The sequence below is a fragment of the Triplophysa rosa genome, linkage group LG20 (assembly GCF_024868665.1).
Source record: "Triplophysa rosa linkage group LG20, Trosa_1v2, whole genome shotgun sequence".
NCBI lineage: Eukaryota > Metazoa > Chordata > Actinopteri > Cypriniformes > Nemacheilidae > Triplophysa > Triplophysa rosa.
Window position 1 is genome coordinate 13,518,020 of NC_079909.1, and position 24,201 is coordinate 13,542,220.

A 24,201-nucleotide genomic window follows, 5' to 3' on the forward strand; every position below is an offset into this window, starting at 1 on the left:
GTCGGCTGCCCAGCAGCGGGTGCAACCTTTGATCTGTTTAGGTTGGTGAGCATTTGCATTTCATAATGAGATCAAAGAAGCAAGGTCTAGACACACTTACAAGTGCCAAGAGCGTTTTTAAGCAGGGCAACATTCAAACTCACTTATCCATTTGCATGAGCCGAAACAGCTTTGGAAAAAGCGAGCAACCGTATTTGTGGGGAATTAAGCATTTGCACACTTTTCGCCTCTGCAGGTATAGAAGTGCAGAATATCACGCCAGTAGCAACAGCAGAAATTCGAGAACAAACATTTCAGGCGTATTTTAACTGGCTACGACTCGAGAACTACTCTGGATTTTCTTTGGCGTCTGCTGCATGCAGGGGAAGATGCGGAGAATTCCTTCGGAGGTGTTTGCTCTTTTGAGACGAGTTGTCTGCGCAATAAAATCCCCAACTTGGAGCTTGAAAGTAGATAGAACCATGACGTGAAAAGTAATCCTGCAATCTCCAGGAAGGATAGTTCGTAAATCATAAGGGAGCAATTAGGCTAGAATGTGCCAGAACCGCATTGTGTATTCTGAGGAGGAGCGCTGGCCGTGGCAAAGCCATCATAATCAGACCGCTCTGTCAAATCTGTCACTGCCACACGTTTTCAGAAAGCCTGATCAGATTACGGTCTGCTCTGTGGCTGGATTACAAACCTGTTGTGTAAACAGAGATTGAAAATTCTCAGAGGATAACAAGGACTTTCACATGGCCCGGGTCCTTAATAATCCTCTAACACCCATACATTTAATGCTTTTAAACTGAGGTTTAGCCTGGTTGCACTTTGTTGCAGCCTCAACGTAAGTGCTGTAGGGTCACACGCTCGCCTACAAACAGCACAGAGGATGCCGGGGGGAACACTTTGGTCAGTTGGACCACGATGCTTTCAATTCATTAGAAGCAGCTCTGACCGGGGCCAACTAGTGTCAACCCCATAAACTCAAAGACTGCCGGAGCACCTTGACAGCATTAAATGTCTCATCAGTGACAAGTGGGTCTGATGGGGAACGGTGAGCCTCTCATCTCAAGACAGAACAAATGAATCGTATTCACACTTTTGAGAGGTTACACTCGTACACAGATTACCTGAGACTGGATAAAACAGGTATAATATATACAGTAAGGGCTTTGCAAAGCGAAATAAGCATTAGGGATAATGCAATAATAACATTTCAGTAGTCAACGCCAGTGAAATTTCTACATTCATCTTTATAGAACAAAAAACTGCTTGGAAATTTCTCTAAATATCTCCTATGGATTTCGAATCACACAAACAAGTAGCCAAGAGGACTTTTGACACCCCTGGATTATTATTTGTGGCAAAACTAACATTTTAAATAATCAGTGCAGTCGCTAAATAACTGAAAAACACTCTGCGGTTCACTCGCAGTAGCAATACTTTGATACAAATCACATTTAAGAATTTGATCTTTAATTAAAACCCCTCTGGGACTGTGAATAACCTTGTCTGCATTACATGAATTCGAGCGGTGATGTATTGAAACGAGGACTATGTTGTATTTTTTATTTTAGCATTCAAAAATGAAATAAAAACCTCTACGGGTTTCATAATATTGCAGAGACAGAGTGTGCTAAAATTCATCTAGAGCTACATATATCCGTCTCCCCTAATACTGCATTAATATTTTTTTGACCTTGATGAATTATCTATTCTTATTGACAGCACTTATTGATATTTCTTAAAAGCGTTGGCTAATGGAGTTCTATTGAGATGACTAAATGAGTTGCCGCCGCCTGGATTAGCCCGGTCTCATCTCTCCGGCACAGCTAGAATTATCATAGAGAACAGACGTGTGCGTGCGCTGGGTCGTAAATTCCTACCGCCGACATCTCAGGGGGGATGTGGAGAGATGGAGGGCGATGACTGCACACAGACCTACATTCACCCCTGCCACGCTCGCTATATGTGCAAAAGCACAAATATAGCAGCACACGCTTTTGACACAAAAACATCTCTCTAAAACAACAGTCTACGGTGCTTGGAGTGAGATTCACGCTCTTCCCCTTATTAAAAGAGACGCTGGTATTGCCGTTATACAGTTCTTAATACAAACAACTGATCTGTTTTCCTATCTGAAAACTCTCTCGACTCTTCCACCCATGAGATGTGTTTCTCTTGCTATATCCTGAGCTTACACAAGCTATTTTCCACATCACATAGTGTGGCCGCTGTAGCGCCTTAGTTCGTCTCACGCATCGAAACAAGATCACCTTCACAGAAACCGACCACAGCATGGATCTGTCTTTGATTTTAGATACGTCTTTAAAATATAGATAAAAAGAAAAGCTGCCCCACACTTCCAATTACAGACAAATTGCCAATTTTTTCCTATACTTATTTAGCTGTTCAAAGTGAATGCTAATATTCTGAATGCATATTTGGCCTCTTGTAAACTGACAGGCTGCTGGATCCTCAATATAATAGCTGTAACAATACATGCTACAGAGCGGGAATGTGACAATTAACGGCCATCAGTGAGAACAGCAGCAGGTCTCCTCTTTGTACAAGGCTCCTGAAATAGGGCTACATTCCAGCAAAATGGAAAGCCGTCTCCCAGTAAACGTGTCAGGGCAGCAACCTTGTACTGCATTTTCAGTGAATTTGGTAAAAAACGCAGAAATCCATTAGGTTTGTCTGTCCACAGTGCGAAATGAGTACTGGGGGAGAAAAAAGAAAGGCCGTCACAGCAGGCATTAGGGTGCTACCAAACAATTTAACGTACAGGCATCTTCCAGGTGTGAGAATAAAAAGGGATATCTAAAAGACCCAGATCAGTTTATTTTATAACGCATTTCTCAGTTTAAATGCACCACGTCACCACTAAAACTCACCTCGCCGTCTGCAAATACAAATCTTTTTACTTGTAGCATTTTATTTCTAGAAAGAACACCTAGAGAAACATGATTAAAATACGCAGCTTTATAATACACAGTGTGCAACATGATTTGTTGTTTTGATTATAGTTATCGTACAAAATCAAGTAAAATCTATCATCTATCAACAAGCAGCAGTCGCATTTAAGTGATTTTTAAACTTTCAAAATCATGTGTTGCCTTTGCATGTACACTAACATGAATATCATTCACAACTGAGCAAAAAGAGCTTGGTGGGTGTAAAAATATGCTCACAAACAGACATGCAGGCACACGCGCCACGGACTGTGTATCGCACGGATATGAACCGCATACATCTTGTCTCCCTGCAACAAAGCCGTGCTACCGATTCTATTGCCAATAAATGTCAACTGATTGGAAAGCTCATTCTAATATCAATTTCCATCTCCGCTCTTTAAAAGGCAATCAGCACGGCTTCATCTCTGTATATCATATGCTCCTTGAGATGGTGACACAGCAATAGCTCTCTTCTACATAATGGACTTCTATCAAGGCATCTGGCATGAATAATACAAGCCATGAAAGGGGATTTTTTTCTATGGCTTGTGTGGCTGGATCTGGCTCTGTGAATATCAACACACTTCCCTTCTCATACTTGTGTCTTAAAAAGAGCCTTTACTTTCCTCTGTCTACAAAAGACAAGATACTGTGTCAAATATTAATGGTCATAAACAGATCGCAAAATAGCGCCGTGTGAGCGAGCGTTGCGGCTGTTGCTTTGATATTTTCAAAATATTCCTCGGCAAGGAAAAAAAACCTTGACAGCATAAGAAATGAAAATAATTTCACACATTAACCTTGGCAGTCTCCTCTGACTAAATTCAGGGCTGATTCGGTACACTGATTGAATTTAAGTAGAGGGACGTCACTTGTGTGCATGCAAATGTCTCTGATGGGTAGAAAGCAAATAATGACAAATTAGCTGACGTCGCGGTGCCTTCTATGCCCTTACCTTCCACCCACTGCCAGCTTCTCTGTAATAAGGGAAATTGTCACAGATCCATTGGTAGATCTCGCTAAGTGTCATTTTCTTCTTTGGCGAGCTGTTGATGGCAAACGTGATTAGGCTGGCGTAGCTGTAGGGCGGTTTGCCATCCTTGTGCTGCTGCACCTCCTCCTGGTCCAGTGTGGTGTTGGGATCTAGCAAGGCGCTCTTCTTAGCCATGCCCGGCCCGTGAGTGTTCTGGGCGTCTGCCTTCTGAATGGCCGCCCGCATGGTTAGCTGCGGCAGCCAGTCCATGGAGGTCAAACTGCTCTCCAGCTCCGACGTCATGGTGGCAGGTCGTGGGGCTCCGGAGTGGAGTAGCGCAAGGGGGGCGGTGAAGGGGTGGCGATCTGTTGTGGTGAGAACACAGGAGTTCCCTCAGATCAATGTTTTGTTGTTGTCACTCAAAACGGAACCTGCAGAGAAGAGCAAGAGAGGGTATCATTATATTGCACGATATTGTCAGCATATCAGCGATCGCCTCTGAAGAGTGTAGGCACTTTCGTAGTTAGAACCACTTCGGCTGGAACCGATGTCATTTTAATTAGCACGTTCAAACGGGCAGCGTATCTCTTTGGAGAGAAGCTACAGAATAATCTGAAGAGAAATGCAAACTAGTACAAAAAAAACATTAAACTGTACAGACTGGCCAAGCAGTCTGGCCCACCTCCTACCTCCGGCCTGCACCCTGCAGCTGACTCACACTACATGTAATCTGAGCCGCAAACTGAGTAAATGCTGCGGAATTGTTTTCACAACTGCCAGCCAAATGGGGGAACGGTTCACAAGGAATTTCAATTTTCCCGAGGGCAGTACTTTAGGTCTACCCTTCCCCCTTTCCGTCTCGGCTCTGACGTCAGCGCTTCGAGTCTCTTATCCCTCTCTGTGGCTGCACCCTACACCCACAAACAACCTTGCGTTTTAGGCACACTGCCCTCTCCGGCTTAAATTAGTACCAGTAGCATGAGGCCCGTCCTATTGCATAGGTACACAGTCAGGCGGCTAAATCCAACGAGACTGGAAAAAGGCACCACGGGAGGGTATATCCCACATATCATTCAGACAATCTCAGTATAAAAATACCTCCCCGGTTCTCCTGGGACCCGAAAGAGACACCCTCATTGAAATTCCTCTACGATCGTGAAAAGTGAGCGCGAGGCTCTGAAACCTGATAAATGAGATCTGTCTGTGGGGCCACTGCTACGAAACAAACTCTTTTCTCATCATTCTGTCATTGCCATACAGGTGAGTCATGACCCTTTAATTTAAAAGATTTTTTCCCAGTGAAAAAATGGGACCCACAAATCCAGCTGCATGCTTAAAATTGTAAGTTAGTATCCTCGCACACACTCCCTTCACTTGCAGAAAATGAACGCCTTTGGGCGTTTACTAATTAAATTAAATCAAATGAAATATATGCAGGGTGGACTGCTCACATTGTTTTATGCATCTGATCTGAGATTCATATACATATACGGCAGACGCAGGCAGTGCTGACAAAATGAAAGAGTTGCATGCATGCATGTTGCAATGCCAAAAAGCAATGCCAGGAAGACTGCAGTCACAGTAGCAAGATAAATGTAAAAGGTAAGGCGAGTAAACCTGAAAACTGAAAAAATGTTCTGGAAGTTTCTTTGTAAAAAAGTGCCTGCCAGATGGATTCCTTAAAAATAGTATGGATTAACACATAAAAACAGAATATTTAAGTTAAAATAGAAAACTAGAGAAGCACTGATAGTAAATTTCTCCACCGATACAGATTATTCAGAGTGATATCTGCCGATACTGATACCGATTCTAAGGATTAAATTTTTTTTCTTAACTTTCTGAATGTTATTAATTCATATAATGACTATTAATATTGAATATCAAACTGGTGATGTTTTTTTTAACATTTCCTATATACAAAGTTAATAAAGTTAAAAACAATTCATTGCTTTTCCTGTCCTCTTTTGATTGAGTTTGTTACAAAACATTTTGCAGTGTTTATAGTTTATTACTGCATATTATATAATTCATTGAAATATAAAAGTTCGTTTTAAAATGCATACATTTTTGCATTTTGTGATTTTAAGGTGAATAAAATACTATTTTCCCCTATATATTTCATCATTGAGGATGTTTTTAAAAATCTCATCTCGTCTTGTTCTCGTGAACCCAGTCTCGTGTCTCGTCTCGTGGGATAAGTGTCTCGTCACACCCCTATGCATAAAAATATATTGAATATATACAACAAAGTTAAAAATAAATGTTCAAACATCATCTTACATGATGACATTCAGATGATTACAATAGCATTTACAAGCATAAAGAATACAAACGAAATACTGTATCAGGTTTAATCTGGAAAACTAAACTTGACTTTAGCTGTTAATATTCTGGGCAGCCCAGCAGAACTTGAATTACTAAGAAACTCTTTACAAAAACAAAAATATTGATCATTCAAAATGACAAGTTCTAAAAGAATTTTAAAAAACAAGCAGCCATTGAAAACTGCAATAAAATAACTGATACAAACATCAAGACTTCAAAACAAAGTTTCATGGTTCTGAAAGTCAAAATGACCAACAGAAAGGTAATCTTATAAAACACTGATAATCCTCATTATTATTATTGATTATTATTTATTATAAAAAAGCCTGATTAAAAGTTCATTTGAAATAAACATTTTAATATTCACAAGCCTACATACTGTAATAGCCCACAAGCATTCTATGCACTTATTTTCACTTCACCATACAACAAAAATATCTTTGAATTTATTGTCATTCAGTAGTCATTTCAGAGGAGTTCAGGCACTTGCTACAGAGCTGCTGCCAATTTGACCGAATCATGTAGAAAATGCAAAGCTCCGAGGAGCTCTGCTGTGTTAATTACTGCACCTCTGCAGTGCCAGGCAGTAAAGTGCAGCCTGCATCAGCCCTCATTAACACTGGCACCTGTACAGAGGACTCCGTTACAGTCTGTAGAAGCCTGGGCAAAAGAAGCATGCGTTGACTGGCGCGAAAAAAGGGATGTGGCTGGCAGCCATACACACGTCCCCAGCCAGTTCAGTCTACTAACTGGTAAACCCTTGGGAGTCCATTTCAACAAATGCGTGGCACTGCTGGAGTTAGCAGCTATATTTGGAAGATTTCTGAAAACAATGGCGTTGTCCTGTTTTTGATTAGTTTTGAGAGAAGTGATAGAGTGTTCGTTGAAAGTTGGACGAAATGTGTGTTGGGTGCATTAAAGTACTGCAAAAACAACATGGAAAACACTGTGGCCCTGAAGCTCTTTTAACATTGCTCTGTTGGTTGAGCATCCTGATATAGCAATAGTGGCTCAAATAATATAAGGCATGACTACCCGAAGAACTGAAAATAAGAGTGTTTGGGGAGCTTGTCTAAAATGACTAGGTTTTTTTTCACATTTAGCGTATAAATTACAAACTGCAGCTTTAGCAATAAATATTCACACCTTTTCTAGAGGACCTATTGCAGATCAGACTTCATGAAACTTGCTGTTTGACAAATTCCTTGATGTAATGCATGTGTGGCATTTTATCGCAAGTCACCAAACCTGAATGTAATATATACTTTATCCTAAAGGCAGATTTTTATCAAAACGCTTTGCTGAACCGAAAAAAAACCCAATAAGTCCTGTATTGTATTCATCCTCTAATGGAACGCGTTAAAGAAATCAAGGTGAAACGGCACAACTACGATCCTATAGTAATCGAATAATGACAATTACTCCTAACAACAATTTCCACAACTCAATATGGAGCATTTGAAACAAATGTGCTGATGAAACATCACATTAATTGTTTTGGCACACCGTATGTTTACCATAACACAGTTTCAACACGGTGAAGAACAAATATATACTTTGCGGAACAAATGCAAGCGTACTCGTGTGTGTGCACGGTCATGTGGATTACTAAGCAGACTTGCGATGGAGAAGGCCCCATTGGGGGGTGGTAACTTGGCTTCGGCAGAGGGGAATCGCTCTCTATGCGCTTCTTCCACAGTGCCTGAAGACCTGGCACACCGCTTCACAACAACAACAGTGATGTAACCTAGTAACAAGCCCTTGGCTTTCTACTCCTAACCGAAACTCCGGCCATGTCTCCCGTATCAACAACATTATTGCAGCGTGTAGAAAGGCTTGTGTTGTTTTAGCGTTCACGGGTGGGACCGCAAGGGAGGGGTGGGAAATGCTCTCACCTGCCCCGGAGTCCAAAGGAGATTCCTCATTTTTTCCAAGCCCTCTGGGCACCCATGGCAGGTTATTTTTGAAAACAAGAATAACTAAAATAGCAGCGGCGCAACATTGCGCCCAAATGCCGAGTGCTGTAATTGTTCGTCGTGGCCAGCCAGCAGAGTCATCTTCATTAAATGGAAAAGTAGGTAACAGCAACAGCTTTCAAATGTCAGTCTTCCCTCTCCATTAAAGGCTTAATGGTTGCATTGAAACCACCCCCAGGATGAGAGCATTAATAACCCAGTCGTTACTCGCATTTTTAGGATGTGTCAATTATCGCTTCGCTGCGTGCTCACTGCCAGCCGAGCACATTGTTCGGCTTATTACAGCCTGCAGCAGATCAGGGCTTGTCACAGTGAGACTGCTGCTCAGCCTGGTCTGTCGGATGCCAGCGCTGATCCCAGGCCTGCTCGAGAAACTCCTTTAAGGCAGCGTGCACAGATGGAGAGATCTGATGCGTTCGGGGTTTATGTCAAGTGCTGGAGGAGCCGTGTTCTAGTAACAAGGTTTGGCAGCTACACATTGGCCAGGGTGGTGTGTCCTCGGAGCGCCAGTCTCATTGCTTTACATGAGGGTAGATTCCCACCTCCCCAGCTCAGCCGTCTGCAGGGGACGCGTGCATGTACTCCATAATTAATCTGCCAGTCACCGCAAAGTGCCACTCTATCTGCGGAGAAACGGAGAGCAGCACACATCCAAGAAGCTGATAATCATAAATGTGGCACTGTGTTAATAGTAGGTTAACGTAAAAGCCACAGGATTTTCAAAAGCCCAGAGGGCCAGGAATGCGGAGACGAACGGACATCGAATTCCTGTTCTCAGTATTTCACCCTGAAGCACAAATCAGAATGTGAACGACAAAAGAGGCGACAATGAACGATCTTTTCCTTTCCGACTGAACCGCACGTCAGCAACCAGCTGCAGGCATTGCACTCATACCCACTGAGAGAGCCGAGAAAATTCCTTACGGGCTAATCAGCTGCAGGATGTCACATGGGGTTAAAAGCAGAGACAACAGGCGTTGTAACCTCTGATGCAGATACACTCAAATAATTACTGAAAAGAGAGGAAGGAATTTGAATTTATGCAAGAGTAATTATGCCATTTGGGGACATTAGAGAGATTTTCTCAGCAGTCTGCCACCACTCGCAGTGCTTTTCAGAGGCGGGCGGCTAAGAGCTGCACACGCTGACAAACACAAGGCCTTTGGCTCATTGTGCAATCTGCGGGCCCTTACAAAATGATGCTCAGCATTCCAGTAATTCAATAAACCCTTCCAGTGAATTACAGGCCTGATCAGGAGGGGGATTGTCTCTGCGTCCCTAGCAGCTTGGCTGGGAGGTGCCCTTTGTGTACGGAGCCGTGATGCTGCCCTGACACCAACCATGCGAACCCAATTACACCGCTTTGTGAGCCCGCGGCCCCCGTATTAACACACATATTCTCCCCCGAGAAACACAGACCAGTGCCAAGCTGGCAGTCACTCCAGAGCCCACCGCTGAATCTCAAATAAAGCACTTAAGGTTCTAGCAAAATAATCATTTGTCCCCTGCATTTCTCATCAGAATTCCCTCTTCCTTTCCTTGCCAATTAAATGCTAAGCTCCTACTATATGCAGCGGGCGGCACAATGAAGACTCAGAGCCGCGGCAGACAGAAGCTGAAAATCACTGGCATTATTAAAATGCAATACGGAACAAATCAAGTTTGCATGTAGCATTCTATTTCACTGGTTGTGCTTCAAACGTGTTTTTTGGGGGGGATCCAAACCTCTTCGATAAAGAAGGTATTAACATCTATTCTTTATGGCTGGCGGAGGGAAATCAATGTTAATTTTGCAAATCATCCCTGAGAGTTAAGGACCGTGTTGTACATCCACCTTCCTAAAATCAGATGTTGCTTGCTAAATCTACTCTGATCTATATTGATCAGGGAAAAAAACATATTGTAAGATCTACTTGGAAAAAATAAGACGCACTATTCAGTCACAAAAAGTAAATAAACCAATGGCTTCGGCTCTGCCGCTTCAAGTTCATCTCACGTAGGCCTAAAATTGTCAACACTTGGGATGACATTAACACTTGGGTTATAATTAAAACCGTTTTGCTTTTCAATCAATATCCAATCTCTCAGAAGTAATTAACAACATATTAAAGAGTTTATTGCCTGGCAGAGCTGGCTGCTGCTGCATCATTAACTGTTAAAATGTGACTCCTTGACACCTATACTCATTTTGCAGCTTTTACTGCAGTCACCCCTCCTCCTCTTGGCTGTCATTCCAGCACCCCCAAAAGGAAATGCTTTACTTTCCACCAGGGGCAAATTCACATTAGTGCTCACACAATGTCTGATTTACGAAAGAAGTGACTGAGACAGATTATGCACCTCTTACTCTCACTCTCCCTATGACAATGCACAGCGATTACGATTCCGCTAAAGGACAAGCAGCTTCACCTTGATGTAACAATAAATCTTCAGGTATTTAAAAATTAAAAGCAAGTAATAATACAGACGTCAACTCGAGCTCATGCAGAGACAAAACGCTTTTATGAATTTGAGGTTGTGAGCATAGTGCGTAATATGTCAAAGGGGGCTAATCCCTTAGGAAATGAAGAACTGAGACAACATGACTCAGAGGGGGAATACCAGCGAGGGCTGATGAAAATATGGAATAAAGATGGTGACTTGAAACCCACAAGCTTGAGTGTTACAGCTGCAACACTGTCAATGAGGCACGCTCTGACGCAGTTTACTTTCTGCGAGACAACTATAGAAAAAAGGTCAATTACAGACCCGGAAGTTAACTGGTATTGCTGGCCATGTTAAATGTTGGCCTGCTTTTTCTGTTTACATAAACAAAAATTATAGTCCAACTCCAACCAAAGTATAAAACTGGGCTAATTTATGTATTTAAAGTTCAATAATACTCAAAATAAGTAGTTTCACCTAAAGGCATCTAGGGAAAACCCTTAAGGTTGCGCCGACGACCAATTCAAAGAGCAACTTTGCAGCTGAAAAGCAACCACCCACAATAAAGACTAACCCTTTTCCCAGAATGATAATGCATCGGAATCTGTGGTTGCACAATGCAGCAGCGCACTAGAGATTAGAGGATTATGTCACAGGTCAATGGTTTCATCTTTTGTTGATGTTTGAGCTTAACCATCGCTTTTAAAAGACTATGCAGAGAAGAGCCCATGTCAACTAAGGCGAGGAGATATGCATGCTGTCAATATTCTACAGTCCCACGGACCCTTCAAGCATGCCATGGTTGAAGATTAAAAAGAAAAGACTTGCATCGCAAGTCACTCCACCTATAATGAGACATGAAGAAACTAAAGCAGATGACAGGGAGATTGTAAACTTGACCAACTACTATCAAGAGGAATTTGATTCCTGGTCAAGTCTACTGATAAACATAAATACCTCATATAATAACACCTTATACATTTCTTTTACATGTGAAACCTGGGTTTTAACAGGCAATGCTCAATGAAGTGCCGTCGACTGAAACAACTATTCTAAATATTTATTTTAATAGCTTACAAGGGCAACTTTGATGTGCATGATGACTAAGAAATCCACCCAACAATATTCTCGATGGGTGAGAGTATAAAGCCATCTGATTACTCATCAAGCCTATAGTGTTTAAATATAGTTTCTAAAGGCTTCTATTGCAATTAAAAAGGAGGTGCCTCAAGACAAAAGAAAAGCATATATACTTCACCATTGGATTGGTGGAAGTGATTATTATAAATATTTAGTGACTAAAAGGAACAGTTCACCCAAAACTGAATATTCTGTCATCATTTACTCGCCCTCGAGTTGTTCCAAATCTGTATAAATTTCTTTGTTGTGATGTACACAGAGAAAGATATTTGGAAGAATGCTTGTAACCAAACAGTTCTTGGCCACCATTGACTACCATAGTAGGAAAAATTGCTTTATAAATTTCTTTGTTCTGTTGAACACAAAAAAAAGATGTTTTGAAGAATGTAGGAAAGCAAACCAAAATTAACAGACGACAATAGTAAAAGCAATACTGTAAACATTAAATACTAACTATGATTAAAAATATAGGGGAAAATAAACTAAAACAATTTGATTGTTGTCAGGAAAAACAAAATGTTTTGACTGCTGTTGGCTGAAAGCTGCTCTGAGAGGTTATGTTGATAAAAGCTCCTAACTGACCAAAATAGAAAGCAGGGAAACAGAAACAACGTGAGCGCTTTCCAAAATAGCTATTTAGTTCTGACGATCAAAACCGACCTCACGACAGAACTTAAAAGTGGTAAACAAATATTTCAATGTGGCTGACTGATACATATTCATTCATTACTAAGGGAAACCACCTCAAAGACCCTATATCCCCTAATTAGGATGTAAAACGATCCATCGAGGGCTACAGGGGCAATGGGTGTATGTGCTCAGAGGCGGCACCTTGCGGACTGGGGGGGACTTCACATAAGGTCATGTTACACTAAGGTTGAAGTACACCACTCTTGCTTCTGGCTCTGCTATGGAGACATCAGCAGACTTTCACTCTGCAAGAGGAACGCAGTCATAAAACAGCAAAAATGAAGGTGGTGGCCACTGAATAGTAGAGCTCTGTCTGAAATTTTGGTGCATGCTAAAGGCTCAGTAGTTATTTTTCTTTGGGGAAGACATTTGTTCACAAGGAATATGTCACTTGACAAATGACCACAAGTGTCATTAATCTGACTGTTTGGTAGTTAAATTGTCACAGCTGCAAAAAAGCTGCTAAGTGTCACACTTCATAAATTCTTAAGCCTCCAAAGTTGCACATAACACATAACGTTAAGCTCTATCAGATATTTACTTAGCTTTATATTAATTAAATAATGGAAACCAGTTTAAATTAGATAGCGGAGGATAAATGAATCAGAGACGGACAAACCTCTCTCTCTCTCAGACACACACACACACACACACACACACACAGATATCAACAGGATCTTGTTAGGGCAGGATGCAGTAGCAGCGAGTCATTTCCTTTCACTAATTTGTGGCATGAAATTTAAATCTCAATCTTTGGTGGGTTAAAACAGATGTTCACTAAAACATTCCATCAACACCCTTCAGCTGACCTTGTCCTCCACAATGACTGAATGAATGAGCAGTGTCAGCCTATTGACTGTTATTGACTTGTCTCTCGCAAGAAAATAGAAGCTAGCTGAGAGGAACGTAATCAGCTAAAACTGGTTAGCAGACATAGGACCAAAACCACATTATGGTTGCCCAGGCTTGCCACCAAAAAAGCAGCAGCTTTATATATATAGCTATTTTAGCATTTTTCAGATTATGTTGCCAATTAAAATTGAACATGTAATAAAGTGCAACTTTTATAAGGGCTTGCATATAAATAAAAACACAATGAATAAAACAAAACCTAAACAGAGTGTCTCATATCGCTGCTGCCCTTCTGAAACCTTGTATCTCCATATTTTGTGGTTTTTATTTTTGCTAAAAACCATTATTATTAGTCACCCTTTATGTTTGTCACTGGGTTTTGAAAATATCTATACAATACAAAGTAGGGCTGTGCGATTTGGGGAAAATATCTAATTGCGATATTTTTGACAGACATTGCGATTGCGATTTGATTTGCGATTTTAACTTTTCTAATTCAAGCTTCAGCTCAATATTGTTGTGTGGAGCACAGTATGGGTATAGTTACCCTGCTGAAAGAAAACAAAAAAAATGTTTCCATTAAAACCATTACAAAATTCATTTTTGTAGTGTGTTTAGGGCATTATTCAAATAGGGCTTACTGTTGTTCAATTGGTTCCCAACTTCCCGATTACATCACACCAATAGAATCCAAATACCAGTGTACACTATTAGTGACATAGACATAGTTACATAGGCTGATTTATTATTTTTTAAGTATGTGGGATTTTTTAAAACAAGTAGAAAATGTGCTGAATGTTTAATTTCATCCAAGTGAAATTAGCAAAACTGTTAGATAGAATTTACATTTGTTTGAAACGCGGAGCTAGGCGTGAGTTGACACAGGGTGCGCGCGTGCTTCAAGCCTCGTCCATATTGCCAGATGCCCGTGTGGAGCCGGACTCAAGTAGCCTACTATAAACGTCATTACGAAACAGGCTGTGTGTGCGCGTCGAGTTTAAACGGCTCGTCCGCGAGATGCGGGAGACGCGCGAGTATGACACAGGCTGTGTGTGCGCGTCGAGTTTAAACGGCTCGTCCGCGAGATGCGGGAGACGCGCGAGTATGACACAGGCTGTGTGTGCGGTCTTATGAATTGGACGGTTCTTTAATATTTATTTGCCTAATATGATCGATCTGACTCTGCAGATGCCATAATAACACACACTCTCTCCTGCCTTGTGTTTGTTTGTTTTTTTAATGACGGACTTTTACGCAGTTGTCTAGGTCAGTGCTGATTAGGCATAACGGAGGTTCGCTCACTCAGTTGGTTAGCAAGAATGCCACTCAAAGCGGGCTTGGAACAGACGCGTTTGCTATTTTTCACATCGCAGCCTCTTGCGATTAGCAAATCGCAACGTCTCACATCGCGATTGCGATTCGATTTCGATTAATCGTTCAGCCCTAATACAAAGTATTAAAAATTGCTTGTCAACTTTGACAACAGAGTATTTAATCATTTAAAAAGTAGGCTAGTGTTTTTCCATTTACCTGAAAAACAACAAATTTGGAAATTCAAGGTTTTGGAAGGACAGCGACGATTGTTTAGTTGCCATATTGAAATACTGTAGAAAATAACCAGGAAAAAATTTGAAGCATTATGACCCACAAAACTGTTCAAATGCGGTGGAAATGTTCCTTCGTTCTGCATTTTCACTGCTTTCTATAGGTCAGGTTGACCTAGTGACCTACATAACGTTCATATATCACTGAAGTATTTTCTACCTCAAGCTGTCTCAAAACTTGACAAACACCACCAATACACACTCGATTCAAGAAAACCTCTGGCATCCAAACACATCTTGGATTAAACAAAAGTTAATTAAGTCCAAAATGGCCTTACACAATTCAGCAAAAGCAGCTGTTCTGGGGGAAACGCTGATGGCCTGTTAGTTCATTTTCTAGCTCAAGAGGTAATAAGCGCTTAGAAATCTCAGACTGAACTACTGCCATGTCTAAGCCATGAAAACGGCAATACAGCAGTCAAAGACACTTAAGTGTGCCGATTTACTGTGAATCGATGCAAGAAGCTCATCAAACTGTGTCCTTAAATCCTCTGATTATTAAGGCATGCAAATGAAGTCTGATGTATTTCTCATTGATTTGGAAGATCATTTAGGTGAACCATCATTGCTGCTGCTGGCACGCAATTTAAACCCTCTTTAAGATCACAAAAACATGCCATGTTCAGCATTATTTCTGAAAGGATTATTCCGTCGGTCTTAAAACAAGCTGTTCAAATTTCCGAACAGTGTAAATCCTAATACAAATAATGTTCCAAAAAGCTTTACATTTGACATTTCATTTACATCAAGCGAACAGATTTAGCTGTGCTAGCTTAACACTAAAACAACCAAACTGGAACTTCATAGCAGTTTACTTAAACCATTCTTTGCCAGCTTTGTTTATTCTAGTTTAATACTCAATTACCCAAACCATTAACAGCTTTCCCCTTGAGCACAGTAACACCATAAGAGAAACGCTAAGCTGGAAATCCAGTTAATTAATTAATACTTGATTTGAACGTGAATGAAATCCTGTTACCGACCATGTCTTTGTTGCCTTCCACATTTTCCCCTTCATTCCATTTCACAAATCTGTCTGAAGCTCACCTTTCTTTCTGATTTAAATTCTCAAACGTGTTCTTTGCAGCTATACGGAGCTCATTTCTCTGCATTTGCATGTCTGCTACAGCGTAGCGTTAGTGGAGATAAATCAAAACTCCCAGTGGCTGCCTCTGCCAGGCTTCACTCATTTGACAGCAAGAGCTTCGGCTCAGGGCCCAGACAGAGCAACAAAACAAGGTAAGATCTTAAAGAGGCCACGCTCACTAAAACCAATTCAGCCTCTGTCTACAGCAAAACAACCAGCAGTGTTTCTCACAGGATTTTGAGACTGTGGCGCTGATGACGTCACACACTAATTAGCATATTTAAGACGTCATCACGTGCGTTTGGTCTAGTGTTGGCACTTGAAATCTCTTTCGCTTCTACTCTCTGATCTATCACATTATTTTAACGAAACTGAATGCTATTTTCATATTATCTGTTCTGTTGTCAGACATAAAACAAGTATACATTTTGACAACCAGCCGTTACTTTTACTGCTGCTAAAATCCTGATTTATAAACGTGACATCGTCTGACAAAATCACCATACATTTACACTGAAGAGCGGATATACAGTAAGACGTGATTTTGGCTATATTACTTGCAGCGCATGCCTTTACGGCTGTTGCTCTTCTCATCAATGTGTTGTTGTGTTATGAGCGCTTTTTATTTTAAATGCGAGTTATAGTTTTATTGTAGATTGTGTATAGTGGAGACAATTCTGCGCATATTCAGAAATATGGGAGAATACACTGTTGCTGTTACACAGAGTTACAACTACAGAACCATAGTACAGAACAGGGATGCAACGATTACCGGTTTAATGGTTTACCGTGATAATAACGTTCAACGGTTAGTATTACCGCGTCATATTTTAATTACCATTAAACCGAACCAACAAAAACCCTGTCCAGCATTGAAACAAAGTTATCAAGAGTATAACATAGATGCAACATGAAAAGTGGGTTTTGTTCATTAATGTCAGGAGAGTAAATCAGGAGTCAATATTAACATTTGGAACAAAATAACGCGAGACATACCTATTCATTCACGTCTGCTCCTGTGAGTTTGTGATGACAGTGCGTCACTAATTAGGAATTTAATCCAAAAATATGCACATTTGTGGAAATTAAGATATACTGATACACGTTTACTTCATATTTCTTTGTACAGACTCATTATTTCTATTCATTTTTCATTAAATGATGTAATATGATGAGTTTGAAACTCCGTTCAGCATGTTTCTTCTAGAGCTGAAGATCTTTGCCCGAACCCGACGGACCCGACATGACCCGACGGGTTCGGTCGGGTTCGGGCTTAATTTCTATCATTTTACACGGGCTCGGGCCGGGCTCGGGCTTGCGCGGTAAATGAGCGGTCATGTGATGCGTTCCGATTAGCGCGACAAAGATGCAAAAATGGATGCTGAGGGTTGCAACACATTCTCACTCGCGACTCGTCACATATTTATGCTCGGTCAGCGCCCTTCGGCGTCACTTTTGAACGCGCAGGGTACTCCTTTGACGTCGTTTTTCGACGTGAAGGGCACGCGAATTTCACGTCATTATGAAAATGTATATTAGATATAATTTGCAATGATGATGTTTCGGGGTTTAATTTAAGTTTAATGGCCAGGATAATTGCATTTACATGACACTATTCAGACAGTTTGAGCAAGTAATGTTTATTGAATGTTTAAAACAGTTTATTTATCGTAATATAAAACACATAATACAAGCAGTCACAATGTCGTTCAAAAATACAGATATTCCAAGGGTACCAATGGGAAACGATCGATTTGTATGAGGAACAGATGCGAAAGCGATCACCGTCCGCCGTAAATCTCAAATCCAGTGAAGAACTTTGGAGCCAGAGGAAGTTTACGTCAGCTTCGATGCCATTGGCTTTCCCGTGTCTCGTGTCCGATCGCGTCATTTCATTGGCTTTGAACGTAAAACGGTATTGGCTCCCGCAACCGACTGCATCTAGCTGTTCCGGTTTATCTTTTGAATGGGAGCCTCAGCCGAGTTCATGTATTCACGGACACGCACGGCATCTCCATTGTAATGTTATCGTAAGGCTTTGGTGCAAAAAGGTATGCGAAACGAGTTGTTTGTTTTATTTTGTAATGCTTTTGATCAGTTTGTGTAATAAATACCTGTGACTGTACTTTTATTCACGTGTTGTGCTTTATATGGCTGAGAAGTGGTTAGGGTTAGGTTTAGGGTGAGGTTGGGGTTAGGTGCTACAAAATATTAAAACCATAAATAATTATGAAATGCTAAGAATTGCACGCATCTCGGTTTGGAGCATTTAGAAAACAGCAACGCAGTTCCCTGTTCGTCGAAAAACAACGCCAAAGGGGTACTCTGCGCGTTCATATGTGATGCCGTGGGGCGCTGACCGAGCGTAAATATGTGACGAGTCGGGAGTGAGAACGGGTTGGCTGAGGAGGTGAAATGGAGGCTTGCCTCTGGCGATTACGTTTTGGTTGCACCAGCAACTAAAGCAAAGTCTGAGGTGTGGAAAAGTTTTGACCATGTGCATAATGAGAATAATGAGCCAGTGGGATATGTGAGATGTTACGATGTTACAGAGGACTTATTTATTTCTTTATTCCAACATCCAAGTGGCCTGTAGCCTACGTTAGTCATTAATAAATTATGTTAAAACATGTATAAATGACTCATTCTTGACAAAAAGTTGTGTGCGTGCGCACATTTGAATAGCCTAATGTCGGGCTGTAAACGGGTTCGGGCTTTTATAAAGCTGTCAATCAAAATGTACTTGTCGGGCTCGGGCCGAATTCTGTCGGGCTCGGGCACTGTCGGGCCTAACTTTTAAGGCCCGATTACAGCTTTAGTTTCTTCTGCTATGAGCGCAGATGTCATGCCGCTTTCTCCTGGGTCCTAAAGTATACCCCATTTCTCACTACACACGCAGACAGATGTTTTGCTGAATTGTGTTGTGTTTATATGAAAATCTGATTTACTCACTTAAGGTTGTTTAATCTGAACTAGGAAACTTTTACCTTATGCCCCCAACGTGCCATGACTAATATTAATGTTATTTATTTGATGTAAATCAAACACAAGTACATTTACAGGTAAACTCAATATTAAATTTGGTTTACATCAGTACTTTTTTGACATTTCCAGAACATGTTAATAAAACTGCGTTTATATTGATAACCGTGATAATGTTGTTCACTAGAACCGTGATCTGAAATTGTCACACAATTACATCTCTCCTACAGAACATACTCGCGCGTACCGTACAATGTGCTTACATTTATTTGCTTCAAAATGCGTTGCGATAACTCGTAATCCAAGATCACGTGATCACAAACGGAACTCACACTTCCTTGAAGTGACCATGGCATGTAACCTTCGTTAACGGACTTCTGAAAGGGCCCTACGTGAAGGGATTCAGGTGTACACTTTAGTTTGGAACGCCCCTACAAATGGCATCCCCTTCTCAAGGACCCTTCAAGGACGCATAAATGCCATTTGGAAAATGCCCATTGTTCCCCATCTGACCGGTGCAGATCGATACTTTCATTTCGTTAAAATCGGTAAGCATTTTAGAACTAAACAGATTTCAATACACACTTTAACCTAGTCCATAATTCATTCAGGCTTTATAGCTCCTGACTGCAATTTTGTTATAACAACTAATTTCATCTATGTACACACATTACAAACATGCAATTGTTTATTATTAATTAATTGCTTCTCTGAAAACAACCAACTTTGTACACATGGATGAATGTGTACATAAGCTATAGGGTTGGGTACCGAAACCCGTAACTATATATCAGGTATGTAACTGGAGCGAATAAAAGCGCAGATTTTGGTGCCTCTTTTCGGGTGCCACTTAAATGCTGACTGAGCCGTCGATTGAGACATTTGCCCTCATACACGTGAACGAGTCTGAAAGCTCTGATAATACAAATTTATCACATCTTATGTAATGGTTAAACGGATCGCGAATGATCTGTGATCCGCACGGATCGGAACACGCATGACCAGTGGATTGATCATATTGAAAGACAGTTTTAGTGCGCGCACTTTCTCACTCCCTGCATCTCGGCGAGTTCAGCATTCATTACCTGGCGCAGTCTTTAACTTCAACCACTGCATAAGGGGCGATTCACATTTTGTGTCTAAAACTGCGCTGAAAACGCGAGCCGCGCTGCTTTCTCTAGTCAAATGACCCGCGGTGCGTGGGCGGCACTCTGAAAGTTGAACTATTTCCATCTCGATGTGGCTCCAACGCGGCTAGATAAATGTGCATTTGACAAGGCAAGCGAGACACAGCAGTGCAACTAAAACCTCATAGCACCTGTCAGTCTGATCTCTAGACATCAGTCTGTCAAGCTTTTTACTCTGACTGCATGTTTAGGCATATAATTATTAGGGCTGTGTATTGGCAAGTGCCTCCCGATACGATACATATCACGATAGATGGGTCACGACACAATATATTGCTATGTATTTCGATACGATACACATTTGCGATATATTGCAATACTTTAAATAGAAAATGTAAAAAGTAGAGCTTATAATACAACATGCTGTGCACCACCGGGGGTTTTCTGTAAGGATAAGTGTAAAAACATCCCTTACCTCTGCAGAGTGGCCATGATGTGCGATGCATGGATCTTTAGATCAGAGGTTTGGGTTCTCAAACTGTGGATAGTGTCCCTCAAGTGGGTAGCACAGGGGAATAAGTTGGTCACGCAAGTCACTTGGCTGTTGTGTTGCATTACAGTTAAAACAATGAACATGGGCAGTATAAATCCGCTGGTGTCACATCCGTGAAAGCACAATAAATGTCATTGTTACTTTTTTTAATAAACTTTTTGTCTAATGCACTGCAGTAGCCAAGTGACTTGTGTCATGACTTGCGAAGCCTACAAACAGCATTACTTTATGTAACTCATTACTCCATGACTTATTTTGAAAACCAAAGCACACCCACACATCAGCTCTGAGAGCTCCAAGCGTTCTTATATTTTTCGCCATGCTCTCTTCCACTTACTTTGGCCGTATGTATATGACATGATTTAAAAAAAAAAGATCGATAGTAGAGGTATCACTATCATTACACTATTGAAAAAAAAATATTGCGATAGTTGCATGTATCAATATTTTTGCACAGCCCTAATAATTATACTTATTCATTATACATACTCTGTTTTTAAAAGAATAATGCACATTTAATGTAGCCTAGAAGGCTCTCTGTAAATGGACTTAATCTGTTGATATATTCAAAGCATTTTCAGCCCATGTTTAATACAACTATGGTGAGAATTTAGTTGTAGCTGGAGGGTAAACAAGTTAAACAGTAAACACTATAACATCTTTCAATGTTAGTGTCCATGCTCATTTCACATTCACTTAAACCTTTAATTGTGAATTTGCTGTGAAATTGTTTTTAATTATTTAATAAATGTTTTTTAATAGAATATATTATTCTTTAATCTCATCCACCGGTGTTTTGTGGCTCTTTTTTTAAAGTATCGATTTAGGCACCGGTACTGGTTTAAAAGTATCGATTTGGCAAAAAACACCAAACGATGCCCAAACTAATAAGCAATCACTAAGAAAACATTTATGAACCAGGAAAAAACCCCAAAGACATCATAGTGAGCAGCCTTAATTCAAGTTGGACCAATGTGAATAAAAAGTTAAATCCTAAAGATGACAAACTCAATTACCATGTGAACAGTATATATTGCAAAATGAAATGTAAATGAGGAAACTATCAGGGAGGTCAGTCACAGGTCACAGTGTTACCTCACCTTCACAGATAAACTTTGTTAGAGACATGTCTGTTGGAAATACATTATTTCAAGCAAATAGAAAGAATGCTCAATAAAAGTAAAAGACGAATTTAACAATCATTTTGATCAACTCCACATCAGCACATATTACACATCATTCTGTAAGCAAGACCTTAACACTGTTCTGCCCAAATTACAAGATAGACTAAATCTTGTCCATTTCCAATCCATAGAAGAATGGATTCCTATGCTGTCTATCTCTCTGAACTGCTAGTTTCAGATGACTCACTTGGCAGAAGTTGCACGTCATGTGGCAGGCAGCATGACTCATTCAGAACAGAGGATTTCTACTCCAAACTGCTGACCTGCCATTATCAGCCACCAGGAGTCATATACAGTATTAGTATTGACATCTCAAAGTGTCCAGCACTCAAAAGTTGTGTAGCTCTTCAAACACTGAGAGACATTGAGGCTATACAAATGATCAATACCAAACAAGTTGGAGTAGTAAGGTATGTCCTGATCAAACTTTATCACTAGTGGGCAAACTTTAATAATTTAATTTCACAAGTGATTTACCAACTGCATGGGAAAACAATCGACATCGAATACAATAATCTTAACTTAACTGGACATTCAAATCATGCCATGCTTGCTACTAAATAGCTCATTAAAAAGACACCCGTTTATTTAAAGAGCTCCAAAACTTGCATCATATATAAAAGTTTAAATTGCAATAACTAAATGACAAGCAATTTGAGTGTGAATGTGTCAGGGTTCTCATAAAATATCACCAAAAAAAGCAGCCATTGGAACAACACCGCTTAAACTGGGTATGTGTAGTCACTGTTTTCGGCCGTTAGGCACCCTTTGAAAACTGCCTGCTACCCCCTACTGCACAGCCAGTTTTAAAAGCAATGTCCACTTTTGCATGTTAATTGGACAGTAAATTAAGACAGAGAAGTGGAGGTATCAAACCATATTTAAAGACATCAGATTTAATGAATAAACATACTCCCTGCAGAGGGCACACCAGGGGTTGCTGGGAGATTGGACTGTGCACGACTGCTCATGTCAGATGAAGCTGGAGGGTTCACAGCAAAATGACATCTCAAAGACACAGCAGCTTGTAAATTGGGAAGAAGCTACATTAAATCCAATTCAGAACAAAATGTTAAATCGTGAGAAACAGCAATTAGCTTATCAAAATACAATCTTGAAAGGAAAGTGTTATTATTGCATTTAATTTGCAAACTATTTTCAAGTGATTTATTGTCATGTTACTCAATTCATCTGAGCTCTAATGCAAGCGCGACCATTAAAAAGGTAGAAGGCCTTAGGAAATCCCCTAATATGACTTTCCCTCTATAGTGACTTCTTGCTCATCAGAGAAAGTCAAAAGCTGAGTTGTCAAACTAAACATGCTTTTGAAAATCCAAAAAAAGAGGAAAAAAAACTGTTTGAAAGCAGGCAATTTTAATGGTGCAGTGTAGACTTCAAATCAACCAACAGACTACAGTATGTTCAATTATAGTGTCCTTTATCATTAAGTTCTTTAAGATGATGCTCATTCGGACACGGTTTATATGCATCTGAGTGAATTAAAATGGGTTTAAGACCCTTTATTATCCACTGTATTCTCCATCAAATAAAAAGGGAAAGCTCTTTCTGGCACTCCTTGAAGACATTATAAGTAGGTCATTCAGTCTCTAGTGACTCACCAATTGTGGCAAGAAACCAACTAGCTCAGGTATAGAGACGGCAATAACATTTTTGGCAAAGGGTCATGCTTTAGCAGTTTTAAAATGTTTAAGTGTTTAAGAATGAAGACAGAGTGCACATTAGGGATGGGTTTAAATTAACCTTATGAGTGATTTTAATGTATATTTCATTACTGATGTATTTTAAATGCTAATTTAATATGTAGATTATAAAGGATAGTTATCTTAAAAATAAAAATTCTATCATCATTTATTCATCCTCTTGTCACTCAAGTTCAAGTGGCTTTTATTGTCATTTCAACAATATACAGTACAGTACACAGTGAAACGAAACAATGTTACCCCAGGACCAAGGTGCTATACATAAGACAAAATGACACCGACTACATAAAGTGCACATGTGCAAATCTGTGCAAGTACAACATTGAGGTTAAAAAAAACAGACATTTAGTGCAAACGTGACACAAATAAAAGCTTTGAATGTCTCTTATTTCTGTGGAACTCAAAAGATATTGAGAAATGTCCACTTGAATTGTAGTCAATGGGGGACAATGTTGTTTGGTTACCAACGTTCTTCAAACTACCTTCTTTTGTAGTCTGCTGAAGAAAGAAACTCATACAGGTTTGAAATGAATAAATGATAAAATAAATTTCATTTTTGTGTGAACTATACATTTAACAATCAAGAAAAACTGCATTTAACTATTTTAATTTAACTGCACC

General features: G+C 40.2%; 1 protein-coding gene across 2 annotated transcripts in view; it reads right to left on the bottom strand.

Annotated features, from left to right (window-relative positions):
• foxj3 (forkhead box J3) overlaps window positions 1–24,201 on the bottom strand; it is a 77,997-nt gene that overhangs the window by 42,672 nt on the left and 11,124 nt on the right. For both annotated transcript variants that reach the window (XM_057361987.1, XM_057361986.1), the window contains exon 2: window positions 3,895–4,343. In XM_057361987.1, the coding sequence (XP_057217970.1) occupies window positions 3,895–4,215 (321 nt within the window). In that variant the 5' untranslated portion in view covers window positions 4,216–4,343. The remainder of the gene's footprint in view (window positions 1–3,894; window positions 4,344–24,201) is intronic.